The following is an 18,794-nucleotide window of genomic DNA, read 5'->3' as shown; positions in this document are numbered from 1 at the left end:
CCGCCACCAAAAGATGGAACTAATCTTCGACTGTGTCTTCAACAGTTGTCTCTCTTAGTGGACATGACTCAACCCTGGTGACGAGTGCGGCATGACATGACAGTCATTACCAGCCAATCCGTCTCAGATCGACAGAGCTGAGGGTGACATTGTGATGCAGGAGTGTGTGTGCAGGAAGATGTACAACTGCCTACACCTGTACGATGCTAACGACCCATCTGCCACTTTAGGTCCTCACGTCATGGGTCGGTCGGATGATGAAAACTAACATGCCGGCTGCACTCACCATCCACCACCTCACCTGAGCTAGTCGTACAAGTGATACGTTCATCTGTATAATATTTCTGTGTTTGGCTCCGTCACGCCTCTACACCAAGCACTAGAAGGGTATGAAAACACGTTCTTGGACACTGAGCATTTAATCACAAAAAATACACTCCTTTTTGGCACCCGTCTCGACACTCATTCTCACAAAACAAAATCTTAGATTTAGCTCATATGTACATAATTGTAAAGATGGTATGTAAGGGACTGTCCTCCGTAAATCACCATTCACTGTGACTCCTTGTATTAGTACAGCAACTGATGTTATGAAGTTGATAATATCTTAATCATGTCAAAATCTCTCTCTCCATTTAGTGTTGACATTTAGAGGTCAGAACTTTAAACCTTAAGAATATAATCCTTACAACTAACAACAGACTGCAAGCCAAACTTCCTACACTTTAAGCATTAAGCCACATCAATTTACAGTAAAGGCTACTTCATACGTGTCATCGGACACACAAACACACGCCTCATTCACACGCACACATTTTTATTTACATACACATACAAAACGTGTTCGCATAAACATGATTGAAATGAATTTTCCCACTGCGAATGTACTTATCCTACGCATCGTAACTTACAAACGGTATTTTGAGAAACTCAGGAAAAACTTTTGTCCTCGCTTTCTTTTTATCTAAAGGAGAGAGAGAGAGAGAGAGAGAGAGAGAGAGAGAGAGAGAGAGAGAGAGAGAGAGGTGAACACACACAGTTGAACTTCAGGGCGTCTCTTTGGACCATCGCCAAGATCAGTGGTTCACAGGTACATTGCCGCACGTGAATGTTTTCTTGGTCGCTTTCGGTGCAAGGCTTCCTTCCGTAACCCCAGCCAACTAATAGTAAATATATACACAAACAATTGTTAACAGGGCTTACAGGACAGTGTTAAGCTCTCCATTATGAAAGTCTTAGAATAATCAAACATTTACGTAAATCCTTTATCATAACATGAATTATCCTGTGTAGGTGGCTGGCTGACACACATGCGTGTGAACCCCAACACAACGTCACACTGGTACAGTAACGACACACACACAGACTTAGCAAGATCCACTTTAAGTTGGGTCGTGAATTATCTTTTCCATCTGAAGTTCCTTAACACACCCAACAGCAAGATTTATATTACAAATCATTTGTGTATATGACACTCAGACGACATCTAGTCCATAACATCGTAAGACACATACAGTATTTAATGGCATATGTCCTCTTGATAATTCATCATCACGATCTACATCGGACTTTAAGGATGACGAAGTTGGTCATGGGCACCAGCAGTAGCGACCAGCCAATCAGGAGCATGTTGGAGGTGCAATGGGCGGAGTCAGAGGCGGTGTTGGTGTGCTCCACCGAGCCTGCGTCGTTCTGGCCGTTGTGGAGAGCTGCATGTTTTTCTCCTGTAAGCAGACATGAAGACAGGTTTTAAATCTTGCATTATGCTTTAACACCTTTATACTAGACCAAAGTGTCTGCATCAAAAGTAGTTGTTTAACGACCTACTAGATGAAAACGGAAGCATTATTCTCAGCGACCAGATGGAATGGTTCCACAGCTGGGCTCCATACCCACAGTTCTTGTTACAACTCACACTGCATTCTAGCAAGTTGGATTTTTCTTACGAGTTTCTATTCACTGCAAAATCGCTATAGAAATCCTTCGTGGAAGCCTTTACGACCCGGGGAAACCTAAAACTGCATATACGTGTGTGAATACACTACATATACGTATGTGATACATATACGTGTGTGAATACACTACATAAACGTATGTGATACATATACGTGTGTGAATACACTACATATACGTATGTGATACATATACGTGTGTGAATACACTACATATACGTATGTGATACATATATGTGTGTGAATACATAAAGGTATGTGATACATATGAAAACTACGTAGTTTAGCGGATTTCTGTTGCACTTATGACTTTAACGGTTTATCTAAATGCGATTAAAAATGTGCTGGCAGGAGCAATCATCTGTTACTTTTGTAACTCATTACTTAAGCCTATGGAAACTAATGCAAAATCGAAGATATAAGTAAAAATATAAGACCCTTTCAGCGGAGTATGCAATAACGTAACCTAGTGTAATACAATACACAGGACAGTACAGTACGTACGGCAAGTGGTGTAGCTGTTAGTGTTTCTGACTGTGACGCATTTACTTCAGCCTTTACTTCATGAAGAGCTGATATTATTATGTAGATCGTACACTATCGTGTCAGTAATTACAATGTACACGGACGAACGTTGTTGCTTACTGGTTGCTCTGGAATATAAGTCGTCCTCTTTTACCACAATTTCCTTTACAATACCAGACTTAGAATATCGCACTGGGACACACTTGACCTCGCTAAGTACGAGCCTGAAGCACATGGGAACGACTGGTAGGAAGGAATAAGAACAGAGCCGTCGTGTTATGACTGTTGTGGTCTATCAGAGGTCGGGTCATGTACCAACACAGGTCACGTTTCATTTCAATTATGTCAGGTCTGGAAGGTTCATGTTTACTTAACGTCTTATTGGATTCACTTTATTCAAAGTTTACTTTTCTCTTATAATGTGGTAAGGCACTGATAAAATTTGGCATGACATATTTGCGTCTTTTCCTGCACAAACATAAAGTCATGTCTGAAATCTACATCATCTCTGGAGGCCAGGGTTACGGGAGAGGCTGTTCGGGCTAGCTTCTGATGTTCACTCTTGTGATTTTCCACCTATTGTGCAAAACGCCATAAAGGTCGAAGTACTTTTGAAGTGTATCATAATGTAGTCAGTTTCATGGCCAATACTATTATCGTAAATTTGCGATGAGATGACCAGAAGCGACAACTCCACGGCAGGTCCAGCCTAATATTCAATCGCCAATACCTTTAAAGAAAATGATTTTCAGCAGCGACGGTCATGTTCTGCCTGTCTTACAATGGCGGGAGAGCAATCCTACGAAATACTGAAACTGAATAAAAAGACAATTTGCATAAAATTTCTTGCTAGGAATAAGTCGGGATGGCAGAAGTGGCATTGGCTGCCGCAGCCAGCAGCACGACGAGGCTGACAGTGTCAGCCTCTGGCACTACACCTTTATCTCCGCTCATTATTCTCACCCAGGCTCTCAACACTTGTAGATAATCACATGTTCTCTGAACCGCTGTTACCTGTGTGAACGGAGGACACAATGCTATTTACGGGTCAGAACCTAAGTTCTAACTCAACCTTAAAAGAGAACATGTGTTAACTTGACATACATGATATACAACACTGACATAATACAAATACAGATCAGCACACCTGCGGCTCGTGGACAACAAGATTTATATATATATATATATATATATATATATATATATATATATATATTTTTTTTTTTTTTTTTTTTTTTATACTTTGTCGCTGTCTCCCGCGCTTGCGAGGTAGCGCAAGGAAACAGACGAAAGAAATGGCCCAACCCCCCCCCATACACATGTACATACACACGTCCACACACGCAAATATACATACCTACACAGCTTTCCATGGTTTACCCCAGACGCTTCACATGCCCTGATTCAATCCACTGACAGCAAGTCAACCCCTGTATACCACATCGCTCCAATTCACTCTATTCCTTGCCCTCCTTTCACCCTCCTGCATGTTCAGGCCCCGATCACACAAAATCTTTTTCACTCCATCTTTCCACCTCCAATTTGGTCTCCCTCTTCTCCTCGTTCCCTCCACCTCCGACACATATATCCTCTTGGTCAATCTTTCCTCACTCATTCTCTCCATGTGCCCAAACCATTTCAAAACACCCTCTTCTGCTCTCTCAACCACGCTCTTTTTATTTCCACACATCTCTCTTACCCTTACGTTACTTACTCGATCAAACCACCTCACACCACACATTGTCCTCAAACATCTCATTTCCAGCACATCCATCCTCCTGCGCACAACTCTATCCATAGCCCACGCCTCGCAACCATACAACATTGTTGGAACCACTATTCCTTCAAACATACCCATTTTTGCTTTCCGAGATAATGTTCTCGACTTCCACACATTTTTCAAGGCTCCCAAAATTTTCGCCCCCTCCCCCACCCTATGATCCACTTCCGCTTCCATGGTTCCATCCGCTGACAGATCCACTCCCAGATATCTAAAACACTTCACTTCCTCCAGTTTTTCTCCATTCAAACTCACCTCCCAATTGACTTGACCCTCAACCCTACTATATATATATATATATATATATATATATATATATATATATATATATATATTTTTTTTTTTTGCTTTGTCGCTGTCTCCCGCGTTTGCGAGGTAGCGCGAGGAAACAGACGAAAGAAATGGCCCAACCCCCCCCATACACATGTATATACATACACGTCCACACAACGCAAATATACATACCTACACAGCTTTCCATGGTTTACCCCAGACGCTTCACATGCCCTGATTCAATCCACTGACAGCACGTCAACTCCGGTATACCACATCGATCCAATTCACTCTATTCCTTGCCCTCCTTATATATATATATATATATATATATATATATATATATATATATATATATATATATATATATATATATATATAATATAATATAAACTCTGGCTGAAAACATGACCTATGTCCTTAGCATCAAAGATTATATGATCTCGGGTCAACAGATGACATACAACCTATGACCAACTGATGACACAAGATACCAGGTCAAAACATGACACGTGACCTACAGTGTAGAGGTGACATATGGTGAGGCAGGTATGGATACACACGTTATTCTCGGTCATGGTGATGGTAAGTTGCAGGTATGGTGATGGTGTTGTAGGTATGGCGATGGTGTGTTGTAGGTATGGTGATGGTGTTGTAGGCATGGTGATGGTGTGTTGTAGGTATGGTGATGGTGTTGTTGGTTTGGTGATGTTATTCTTTCATATGGTGATGGAGGTGATGGTTATGGAAAGATCATCACAGGTATGGGGAAGATGTTGTCGGGTAAGGTAAAAACTATCAGATATAAGGTGATGGTCGTGGGCATGACGTAAGTCTTACGTGGACATGGTGACCATGGTATGTATACTGGTGCAGTCAGTCATCCACCTCCGGCCGACCCAACGCCACACACAATATTCTTCCGCCTAATTTCTTTCCAACTCAGTAACGATCCGCCGCCCACGGAACGAAGAGCTGGTAGAGGAACAAAGGCCTTTATAGTGAGGGCAAGAAATTACTATTAAGTTCAGAGAAGAGAAGACGGAACTCATCTTAGCCGAGGGGAAGCAGATCTTGACGAGAGAGAGAGAGAGAGAGAGAGAGAGAGAGAGAGAGAGAGAGAGAGAGAGAGAGAGAGAGAGAGAGAGAGAGAGAGAGAGGAGTGATCTCAACTTACCGGGAGGAAACACAAGTTTCAACATGCCAAGAGAAAAGACGGGTTTCAGCTTCCCTGTGAAGCAGACGTTGTCCCAACCTGCTACGAGGAAGTAAAGGCTCAACTTACTGGCACGATGACAAGTCTCAAGTTTGGGGAAAAGAAGATGGATGTCAACATGCAGGAGGGGAAGCACACCTTACCCTACCGCCGAGATGACACACACACACACACACACACACACACACACACACACACACACCAATTTACCAACAATAATGATAGGCTTCACCTTACCACGAAGGATGGAGATCTGAACTTGAAAGTATGAGCGAGGATTCACTCTAGCAAGAGGACTTAGCACATCAGGAGCGAACACAGGAATAAGTTAATCAAAAGAAAAGACACTTGTAATAAAGACGGAGACAAGTCTTAACCTATCAAGAAAGGAAAATTATTCTGAACTTACCAGTGAAGAAGACAAGTCTAACTCGCCCAATGAAGTCATTTTGCATCTTGAGAGGGAAGCCTTTCTTTAATTGGTTGATAGAAATCTATTCCTAATTTTAGCAAAATGAAAAACACATCTTAACAATAGATGCAATAGGTCTTAAATCGCCAGAAGTAGCAACATACCTAAACTCAACAAAGGCCAACACAGATCTTGACATACCACAAGGCAAGACAAAGTAAGAATCCACCTTGCAAATCGCTAAGAAGGAAATATATCGTTAACTTACTAAGAGAAAAGAGCGAGGCCATATACCAATCACAAAATTTTTTTATCTAAAATCTAGCGAAAGCAAGATTGGTTTCAGCTTTTGTAAGATAAACTGTAATCCAGCAAACTACCCACTGAGAGTCTCAAACAGCAAGTCTGTAATTTCGAAGACAACAAAACCACGTGCGCTCAAAATACTCTACTAACACACCCACCAACACACGTTTCATGAGCTTTCTAGGAGTCAATGTTCTTGCTACAAAGCCACACATTGTCATCGTGTCATAAGTGATCTCGGTCAAGTACTGAGAGGACAACTTTAAAGTAAATATTAAGTGAGTTTCTGATATCTTCCCCACTCGATCACACGTGCGTAATAAACAAAATGTTATGCATAAGACTAACTCGCACAGACACTTTAGAAATGTATCAAGTGGTTGTTATCATCATAGTCGCTCAGTACTTGGGCATCACACCACATGTGGCTCAGGTGTTCCTGGATTAGTTCTGTCGTTAATCATTTGTTAGTTTCTTTCAGCTGTTATAGGAGGACGGGAAGACGAAAGGAAGGAAGGGCATTACACAGCTTCGTTATTCGAAGAAAGTAAGAGGAATCACAACAATCAGTCCTCATAACAATTCATCAAGAGGAAAACTTGTTAAACTTGCTTGTATGGAAGACAATACCCGAAGAGAGAGAAGTGTTATTTGAATGAAAACACGAACGGCAGGTCTATGGTTACTAAAGAACAGTCATATATTCCTGAGGACGTAAAAACATTTAACTAACAAAGGGGAAAAGTTTTATCTTACAAACGGGAAATGCAATTAACTTTTCGAGTTGGCTAAAGTTCTTAACTTACCGAGGGAGCAAGAGGCCCTAACACCCAGATTAGTCAAGGGAGTAGGTGAGCTTTGAGATGATAGGGCGTGACGAGCCTTAATTTGTCATGTGGGAGATCAGTCTTATTACTACGTGAGAGAAATTATTCTTAGTCATCGAGGAAAAATTAGATTATGGTTTGGTCAAGAGACACGAAATGGGATTTTCATTAACAATAGACGTTTTAAAAGTCTTTTGTTAGATTTGAGTTCACGTGGCGATACAGAACATCTGGCATGGAAGCAACAGTAATTCTTATTCCTTGCAAATTAGCTAAATCTAGACCAAATTCCCATGTCTTCTATATATTTTATACTGAATTAGATATGCGAGTGTGTAGAGGTGTGTACAATGCCATACTAGACTTAAGAGAGTAACCCACGAGTGGTATGCAATATAACTGCTCATTCAATTTGTCACTACAAACACTGCAACTCTCGTGCTACTGTTTCTAGTGTAACTAAAACCACAAAGTTAAAAACCTTCGGGGAAAGACGAAGCAGCAGGTACTGATACAAGATAATAATGCTCGAATGAATTCTGTGCAAATGATCTCTGGATTAATGTTGTCCCACATTTGTGTGTCATGTCCTCCTAACGGCACTGGCCTTGGCCCACTGGAGCCTTGTCTCTCACATTCAACTTTTAAAATTAAAGTTGTGGAAGACAGACAGGCTCCTTCAGACTAACTGTAGGTCACTTTACAGCTTAAATCGCTTTACGTCTGAGCGAGGAAGAAAACCTCCAAAGTCCACCTTTTTCTTTATCTTTCGTACGCCAGAGGAAAGCTACACTGACTATATCACGATAATCACACGAAATCATGAGCGAGCTCAAAGTGATCTTAGTTCTTCGTTGAGAGCTGACTCATATATAGCAGGTAGATCTTAACAGTATCTTCTCTTGCACCTGGAGAATAATACTCCACATTACATATCTGACCTGAGTTGACCTGACCTAGCATTTGAGTACCGGTCGATGATCTTGCACTCATATGTATACCATTTTGGAAACTAAGGTTCTTTTTTTCTTATTCACTCAACTTTGGATCTTTCCGGGGTCTGGCAGCATGGATCTCCCAGGTGTGTCGGTCGACCAGGACAGATTGGCTGGAGGCTCAGTCTTTGCGAAGCCAAGTGTTTTGGACGATGATCGTCTGGAAACTCAACTTTCAGTTTTTCTAAACGTAAACCTGAAGATGTAAAATGTCCGGGACTTTGTTCGTCTTAACGGTCAGTTCCAGAGGTCTTTTGCTTTACGGTAATGTAATCTATATATTTTGCAAGTATTAACAAAGTAATAGTGTGGGTGAATGTAAATGGTGCGTCCGATGTTTGGAGAGTACGATTCTCTTGCTCTTTACAGCAATAAGAATGAATTTGCTAACTGAAGAATGCGGCAGAATATATTCATCAACAGAATAAGTTTATACAATTGTTTGGTTACTTGAACATGAAAGCGAAAGAGGGTGGATTATTGATCAGGATTCAGGATGTTACATAAGTTATGATAATCAATGAAATGGAAGGAATACAGAGCTACTACAAAGGGTGTGGCACTGTTGCATTAATCAGCGTAATCAGGCTGATTACATTATGGAGGATTAATTAAGCAAATTGGAGAGTGTGTCGTAATTCGTGGTGTCACTACAATGCCAGACCACAATGGTTGAGGCCAATCACATCATACATAAAGTGGGAATCAATCCCCCCCCCCCCTTAAAAGAATAAATCAGCCCTCACATTAATGTAACTTGGTTTACTAAATACTACTAAATTGATTGCAGGTGTTAGAGGAACCGCACCTGAATAGAGTGAGGGCGTCAGTAAGGGTAAGCTAAGCCGGGGGATATGGGGACCCGGATTCTGATTGGTGTACAAATCACTCAAGGATTAAATGTTATTAGGCGAGTGTGTAGTACCGAGGCAGGACCAAGGGCGCGTGATGTGTGTGTGTGAACTACCTGGATCCCACTCAGGCTTGCAAGCGTTTGTCTTTTGCGTTGCTAATGCACTTCCCTTTTTCTATAAATTTAGTGGATGCGACGCTGCCTCGGTGTTAAGTAACAGCGAACTGGAGAACTTGAGAAAGCAACGCTTTCCTTCATCGGACGGAGTCAGTATAGCCAATGCCGTCACAAAATTGGACATGACAGTTAAACAAGGAACATGACACATGTAGTTGCTCCAGCGGGGTGAGCGAGAGGTGGCCTGACACGTTTCATGTACACGTACACATGGATCAGATGATTCCACTCCATATACTCCACACGTTCTTCTCTTGTACCGCGTATTAGAAAGTTTGTATCAGCAGGACACATGCAGAGTCACTGTGCACATGTTGCTCAGAGATAGTAACACTGTAGCATTTGTGGATGGCACTGAGTTAAGAATATGTGAGACCTCCATATGTCTGCTGAACTCATGGCAAATTCTGAGAAGACATTGATTGACTCACTGTTCCTGAAGGAACTGGCCAAGCGAGGCTTCCAGACACGAGTCGCTCGTCCAGTTCCAGTTCGTTCTTCGTGCTTGTAGTAAATTGTTTACTGTAAATCTGCTAGACTGTAAGGTCTCTTCTGAATATTTCCACACTAACTTCGTTATGGTAAGTCAGGCACCTGCTTCCGTTTAACATATGCACTGAGATGTGTGGGAATATATAGGATTAAAGGTTCTCCTCACCTTAGCAGAGACAAAAGTATTGCAAAATATCGTGGCTGAAATACGACGAGAATGAGGCAAGATTATGATTTACTGGACGTCATTTCAAAATGATGGCAGCAATCCTGGAAAATGCCAGACCTAGACGTGATCCGACCTTTTCTTGAAAAAGACGGTTTGTGGAGGCTTTCGTACCACACTTCATGCCTGGATCACTTGGAAAAGATTTTTGTTATGCCCCGCGGTGCTCTGAAGACAGGTGCTCTGAAGACCTGGTTCACCAACAGAAGACAATTACGTCATCACAGTACAAAGCACAAAAGGTGGATGTACAGTATTATGCATTTCTTATGAGGAAAACTGCTTTCCCATATTAATCATCTCGGGTTTTACGGTGAAAAATTAGCACCTCTGAACTGCTGCATCTACGTAGCGAGGTCACATACAGTCGGTCGCCCAGAAGTCAGCAACATTTGCAGCTGTTTTACTGGGCTACCAGGAGGGAGGGTCGTACCCAGGACGTAGTGTGGTGATGATGGTGATGATGATGACGATGGTAATGGTGGTGATGATGACGATGGTGATGATGACGATGGTGATGGTGGTGATGATGACGATGGTGATGATGATGACGATGGTGATGGTGGTGATGATGACGATGGTGATGATGACGATGGTGATGGTGGTGATGATGACGATGGTGATGATGATGACGATGGTGATGGTGGTGATGATGACGATGGATATGGTGTATGACGATAAGGGATGATGAGATGATGGGATGACGAGATGGTGATGATACGATGTGGTGTGAGATGGTGATGAGACGATGATGGTGGTGTGATGATGACGTGATGACGATATGTGTGATGGTGATGATGACGATGATGGTGGTGGTGATGATGATGGTGATGACGATGATGGTGGTGGTGATGATGACGATGATGGTGGTGGTGATGATGACGATGATGGTGGTGGTGATGATGACGGTGATGATGGTGGTGATGATGACGATGATGGTGGTGGTGATGATGACGATGGTGATGATGTGACGATGTGATGGTGGTGATGATGACGATGGGTTGATGATGACGATGGTGTGGTGAACATTGTGGTGTTTACTGGTGTAAGGAGGAGGGGTGTATGATGACGTAGTGTGTGTGATGTGGTGATGATGGATGACTGGTGGTGGATAGTGATGTGATGGTGTGATGATGAGATGGTGATGGTGGTGATGATGACGATGGTGATGATGATGACGATGGTGATGGTGGTGATGATGACGATGGTGATGATGATGACGATGGTGATGGTGGTGATGATGACGATGGTGATGATGACGATGGTGATGGTGGTGATGATGACGATGGTGATGATGATGACGATGGTGATGGTGGTGATGATGACGATGGTGATGATGATGACGATAGTGATGATGGTGGTGATGATGTCACACTTGACGATGTGTGGGGCAGGCCCGCTACGGGCGGGCGTGTCAGGATACCAGGGAAAGAGGCGACTGGACGCCATTTTGAAAAACTGAGTTAAAAGATATTTTTTCCTTTGTGTGTTGTGTGCTGGAAGGTACAGGCCTTAAAGAATGAGAGTAACGGAACACAATATTTCAATATTTAAGAAAAAAATTATATGGACGCGAATGGACTGACTAAAAGCAAATAGACAACATGAAAGGAAATTGGGATAATATATATATATATATATATATATATATATATATATATATATATATATATATATATATATATATATATATATATATAAGCATGCTTCTCCCAGCCGACAAATACCAGATTAATACGAGCCGCGTAAATGATATCTTAAAATGTAATCATTAATGACATTTTTCAATACTCTTATATCCATTACGTCGTTAGCATGAACTATATTGTATTGCCACATCTCTGTTTACTTCAGTTATATAATCCACCTATCATATTACTCGATCAACAGCTTATCGTCATTTAATCGTCTTACGTTGTCGGGCATCGTAACATTACACCTTCACATCTAAGTCTCATCAGTGAGTTCTCTCCTCACATGAAACTGTATTTTGACGTATCTTCTCACAGCCTACCTTCCACCACTATCACACCTGCGGCTTCCCTCTCTGCCCCATACTGATAACGTTCTCAATGTGCTATAAATCATTCACTTCAATTTTGTCTTGTTTTGTCCATTCAATCCTATTTTACAGCCATATTGCTGCCTTTGTTAAAAAGTTGATTTACTCTCCTGTATCCAAAGCTTTCTACTATGAAGTAGCTACTGTACCACCTAACTTGCTACAGTAGTATTATATCACCAGCAAGTACCTGTATCGCTCACAATGTGCTGTACAACCCACTTACAAGTGTTGTACCATCTCAGGGCCCTACGAGTACTTGTATCACCTTACGTAACATCAACACAGCAGCATCTCAAGACTGCAGCCCTTTCTTGCATCAGCTAAATTACATCTTCTCTCCAAAGTGCCACTCGTTAACAACCTCACATGCCATCATAATGAAAATTAAACGCCAGAGGTGATACAGCACATCCCTGTTCTACTGCAGCTTGAAGGCCGAACCAGCCACCTTGTCCTGTTGCTGCTGTGCCTAATGAAATGATCTTGCAGCCCCCAGCAATATCCCTCCAGCTCCATTTACTCATCAAATGCCCCTTCTGCTTCCACTATGTGATACGCTTTTATGAAATTCTTAAATGCGACACACTACCTCTTTCCCTTTCCCAGGATTTTATGAACGTATAACCTCCAGGGCAAATATCTGTTGTGTTCACGCTCACCCCTCTATAAACCCTTCTTTTAGAATGTGATGCTAAAGTGTCACATTCTTAATTCTGTCTGCTATGATCCTATTACAAACCCTTTCACAAGTTTTCAACAAACTAGTCCTGTATGATCTCTACATACGTTCTACTTTCGTCTGTACACGGTGCCAATACCACTTCATCAGTCCAATCTCTTGTCATCAAGAGGTACTAAAGAAATGCAACAAAACATTGTCATCATCATCCGTTCAGAATCTCAACTGTTGCCTCATCCACTCTCGGGTCTTGTCATACTTTGCTTTATAGTACCATTGACGTTCCAACACATCTCGTCTCCTGTCTCACATTTGATGATTTTGTTCTCTGCCGCCATATCCCAGAGTGGATCACACAGTTTCTCAGTCATTTCTTGTTCATAGTAACTCTTCTAAATATTTTCATTACATCCATTTGATATCATTTACTTAGAGAAGAGGAATTCACTCTTATATCAGTTAATTCATCTTACGTATTGCTTTCACGTTTCAGCCCATCACGACTCTTGTACCTTCGTATTAACATCTCAACGTACGTTTAATCTCAAATGCACCCTCCTCAAAAGCACTTCCTGCCTATCTAGATTTAATCCTTTACACTTTCCTGTTCTTCCTCTTAACAGTATGTTATCTTTATGTCTACAGTTTCCTTTAAATATTCGTTTTACTGTGCTAAACCTCTTCAGGATTTTATTACATTTGGTGTTCGAATTTCTCTTCCGCTACTTCCCTGTAAGATTTTGCCTATTTTTCCCACTACAGGATCAGCAGAGGGAAGAGAACAGGACACCTTAGCTGTTCTAGGAAGGAGGTGTCATAAGTTAGTCCTGAAGTGACCGAGCGACCTCCACACAGAACGTGTAGGAATCAGCAACCAGACGTGTGCCTTGGTGTTAAGGACACTCGCAGGTAATCATCAAGAACAAAGACCAAAAATAATACCTGTAGAGAAGAGAGAGAGAGAGAGAGAGAGAGAGAGAGAGAGAGAGAGAGAGAGAGAGAGAGAGAGAGAGAGAGAGAGAGAGAGAGAGAGAGAGAGAGAGAGAGAGAGAGAGAGAGTCAACACTGCGTCGTACAGAAAAGGGTGGTTGAAGAGAGATGATGTCACGAAGATCAGTAAGAGGGAAGACTTTTGTTACCATTCTCACCATGATAGTTATCTGACCTAAATCTATAACTTCATCGAAATGATAAAATGTGATATCCATCTGTACAGATGCAGAAGGTACTTAACTCTCTCATTCGGCTTTACTGGATACGGCCTCAGATTTGTGTGTTTTACCGCTGGGAGGGATTACCTTGGTTCCGTCCGGATGATACACCCTCATGTTATCCAGGGTTACTTCACTGTCGTAAGTTGAACTGAGGATCTGTGTGGTGAACACACCCACCCTCTCACCTGAAGGTAGAATCTCAAGGTACCGTCTACTTTCAGAGGAAGTTAAAGTGTAAGTCTGACGACGGAAATTAACGAAGAAATTTTAAATGACTTAACACAATGACGAACAACATTTTGAGAGAAATACATCAAACAAAATTGAAGACAAAGATTCCAGTACAACATGAACAACAATCAAACAAAGAAAACACACCCGAGTTTCCATTGGTTCTCCTTATAAACAAAAGGATTGGTCGTATCTTCACTACACAGTCAGGTTTCCACGGTACACGTCATCATGACCACATTCCAAGTGACACAGGCATGAAAGACGACATTACATGGGAACAACTTCATCGTAAAATCATATGAACAGTGAAAACATCTTGTGTCATTAAAACCTTCAGACTGAAGAAAACCTGAAGCAACACAACGAAACCCTGAGGGACCAATACTCACTCAGGCAGCACCGTATGCCCCAACAGCATCTTGCACACCACGCAAGAAATAAAAACAAAATAAGAGTAGAGTTAATTTTCAAAGTTCCATTCCAGTACCACCATCCAGTACCACCATCTAGTACCACCATCTACAATTACTTCAGAAATAGTGATGTATAAGAGAAGCTATAACCTATGTGCCTGATTACCGATTGATTTTTGTGACAAATAATTCAGTTGGAAATATTATCATATTACAAGAGATACTGTCAAATGATTCCTGGTTGGCCATAGAGAGTAAAACCACTTCGATGATACGACCTGGCAATACATAACGTGACTAGTTTCTGTATATCCACAACACAGTTGTCTGCACATCATAAACACACACAGAAAAGATGTGGGCATGTAAACCTTACCTCTAGAATATGATAACAAGGTTTCCCTTTTATGCTCAGAATTAACAACCGATTATAACACCATATTTACATATGTGACGTCTCTCATACCTCATGATCAATACAGGATATGTGTCTGAGGGTTTATTGGTATGGGGAACCACCTCAACACTCCTTAGAAAAGTCCTATCCATATTGTTATACCCTATACACACACACACACACACACACACACACACAATCATGCTGGCTCAGTCTCATTATCCATTACCTGTTTATATGGACACTCCTACCACATTGTCATCTGGGTCATCACCCTCCCCACTTAACATTTCCCACCGTTGGCTAATCTTTTATTTCTCTCCACGTTCGGTGTTGTGTAGCAGCAGGCCTCATCAGGGTCTAATTCAACCACTTATACTCTGGCAACCACTGCACTATTCCAGCCCCAAGTTCCACTTGCATACGAGTGCATTAAAGTTGCCCCATTGCTTGCAGCACTCCCCTCCGTACCCAGTATTGATACCATTACCTCTCAATACGTTTTTCAGCGAACCAGCAATTTGCCTGCTCTTCAACTCTCTCACACATTTCATCCACAATTCCTCCATCTCGACTAAATTTGTTGCCGAAATCTTTTGAATTTCGAGCCAACTTTGAATACCGACCATAACTCTGCCTTACCCTCTGACGATAGTCATTTTGTTGTAATTTTCTTTACAAATAATGTAGTCATTAGTTATGGCTTTAGAAATTCAATGATATGGAGCCGCAAAGGTGTTAAACACCAGTAGGTCATATTCTGCCACGAACTTTAGAATTTCTGTGTGTCAGAGATAGTGTATGTGTATGTGTGTGTGTGTGTGTGTGTGTGTGTGTGTGTGTGTGGTTACACAGTATTTGCACTATACGGGGAGGAATATTTACAGGGACATATGCGATCTTCCTTTATGTTAACTATTTGTGTGTTATGGAAAGTCTTAAACTCTGTTGCCTCGTCTCTTGACCTTTGTACCGTGTCTTCTCATACACACACAACACACACACACACACACACACACATATATATATATATATATATATATATATATATATATATATATATATATATATATATATATATATATATATACATACAAACACACACACACACCTCAGCATAAGCCAGATGCCCATTTATCGACCAGCCCCGAGTGGTGGATGAACAGCTGGGTGAGCTGTGGCTGGCTGCAGAGTCTAGGAATCGATTCGAAGCAAGAAGCACCACCGGTTATGCAGGATGGATGCTCCTGGGATTTACACAGCCTCTCGCATCACCCTACCTGCTCTGCTATCCGCCCCTGCCGCATCCAGCCAGCTAATGGCTGAATTTCTATCAGATCGTCACCATTCCATTACTGGCAAGTACAGTCTTGACTTAATTCACAGGACAATCGCACAGCCCCCCTCTTCTACACCCTCTTATTAACTACATTAACTGGGACACACACACGTTTCAGAGCAGTTCGCTTCTGTTATGCTCGAGCGAACTCCTCCTCTCAGAGAGAGAGAGCCCGTCTTGTGGTAGATGGAGGCCCTCGTACCAGGGATTTCCTACCGACAGTTCCAAACTCTCGCTTAAGCACCCGGCTCGACCCACAAGCTCTCCGTATTGTTATAGCATGTCGACTCGCTGCCCCCTACCCGCACAACTTATGAATGTATCAGTGTACAGGGACGCCGTCCCATCAAGGACGCTACGCCTTCAGCTGCAGTAGTGATGCTGTCTCACAAGACACTTTGAAGTCAGCGACTTCATCAAGATCATCCTTGTTACAGCGACGCTTCCAGGAGCAAGCGAATCCAATATCCTTAAGTCAGACGGATCTGTGTAGCGTCTTGATGGCATCATCATTCAGCCATGGAAGAATGTCACATAGCAGCTAGGGTCACACCATACACCAACCTCACCGTTGCCAACAACTGAGGTGGCAGTCTGCACACGAGTCCTCAGCCTCACTGTGGCTTACAACTTCAGTACATTCTGTACACGAGACTTGGTACGCTTTATGGCCGAGGTTCTTAACCAGTGGTCCAGGGACCAGTTTTCCAGGTGGTCCGCACGGAAATCAAAATAGATTAAATAAACATCCATAACAACATAGTGTTTACATGTTGAACTAAAAATAATTTTCTCTCATTATATATATATATATATATATATATATATATATATATATATATATATATATATATATATATATTCATTATCTATTATACTTAATCGCTGTTTCCTGCGTCAGCAAAGTAGCGCCAAGAAACAGACGAAGTATGGCCCATTAAATACACACACACAAACACACACACACACACACACACACACACACATATATATATATATATATATATATATATATATATATATATATATATATATATATATATATATATATATATATATGCATATAGATATTCATACTTGCTTGCCTTCATCCATTCTTGGCGTTACCCCGTCCCACAGGAAACAGCATCTCTACCCACTGCTTCCGCGAGGTAGCGCCAGGAAAACAGACAAAAAAGGGCCCATTCGTTCACACTCAGTCTCTAGCCGTCATGTGTATGCACCGAAACCACAGCTCCCCACTTTATCACCGTTTCCCGTGTTAGCGAGGTAGCGCCAGGAACAGATGAAGAAAGGCCACGTCTGCTCGCACTCAGTCTCTAGCTCTTATGTGTAATGTACCGAACTGACAGCTCCCTATCCACATCCAGGCCCCACAGACCTTTCCATGGTTTACCCCGGACGCATCACAAGCCTTGGTTCAGTCCACCGACAGCAAGTCGACCCCAGTATACCACGTCATTCCAGTTCACTCCATTCCATTCACGCCTTTCACCCTCCTGCATGTTCAGGCCCCGATCGCTCAAAATATTTTTTACCACATCCTTCCACCTCCAATTTGGTCTCCCTGTTCTCCTTGTTCCCTCCACTTCTGACACACACACCCACACACACATCCACACTGTGCTACCGTTGTATCAACATGCCTAGACATTAGAGTTGGTGGATTCATCTATTACAATAATAGCAGTACCCACGTACATGTTGAGGTGAGCTTTATAATACAGGCACATTTTTGTCACATACATGCATGGTGTCATGCAGTTATATAATCATATAAAACACTAATTGGAATTCATTATTGCCAGCACAAGCATTAGTATCTATTGATGATATAGTCGTTGGGGTCCGACCCTCTGGTGACACCATGCATGGTTGACAGACCCAAACACAATATAACCCAATAAACTTTACACTACATAATAACTGAATGATGTTATCCTGGCGGGCGGCAGGAAACGAAAGAATATATATATATATATATATATATATATATATATATATATATATATATATATATATATATATATATATATATATATATATCCTGGGGATAGGGGAGAAAGAATACTTCCCACGTATTCCCTGCGTGTCGTAGAAGGCGACTAAAAGGGAAGCGAGCGGGGGGACTGGAAATCCTCCCCTCTCGTTTTTTTTTTAATTTTCCAAAAGAAGGAACAGAGAAGAGGGCCAGGTGAGGATATTCCCTCAAAGGCCCAGTCCTCTGTTCTTAACGCTACCTCGCTATCGCGGGAAATGGCGAATAGTATGAAAAAAAAATATATATATATTGATTCTTGAGCGTTATAATGTTTTCCATGCTGTATCTATACAATCCTGTAAACCATGAAAGTCTTCACCTTCTGTGTGACTTCATTTCTACACATTATGAATCATTCATAATAAGTGTGTGTGTCGT

General features: G+C 41.7%; 1 protein-coding gene across 3 annotated transcripts in view; it reads right to left on the bottom strand.

Moving 5' to 3' along the window:
* Window positions 1-400: 400 nt before the first annotated feature.
* The window catches only part of LOC139754204 (zwei Ig domain protein zig-8-like), a 377,483-nt gene continuing 359,089 nt past the window's right edge, over window positions 401-18,794 (bottom strand). For all 3 annotated transcript variants that reach the window (XM_071671440.1, XM_071671439.1, XM_071671441.1), the window contains one exon: window positions 401-1,724. In XM_071671440.1, coding sequence (XP_071527541.1) covers window positions 1,552-1,724 — 173 coding nt within the window. In that variant the 3' untranslated portion in view covers window positions 401-1,551. The remainder of the gene's footprint in view (window positions 1,725-18,794) is intronic.

Source organism: Panulirus ornatus, chromosome 16 (assembly GCF_036320965.1).
Source record: "Panulirus ornatus isolate Po-2019 chromosome 16, ASM3632096v1, whole genome shotgun sequence".
NCBI lineage: Eukaryota > Metazoa > Arthropoda > Malacostraca > Decapoda > Palinuridae > Panulirus > Panulirus ornatus.
The sequence above is the reverse complement of the archived record's forward strand: the minus strand, read 5'-3'. Positions and strand labels throughout refer to the sequence as shown.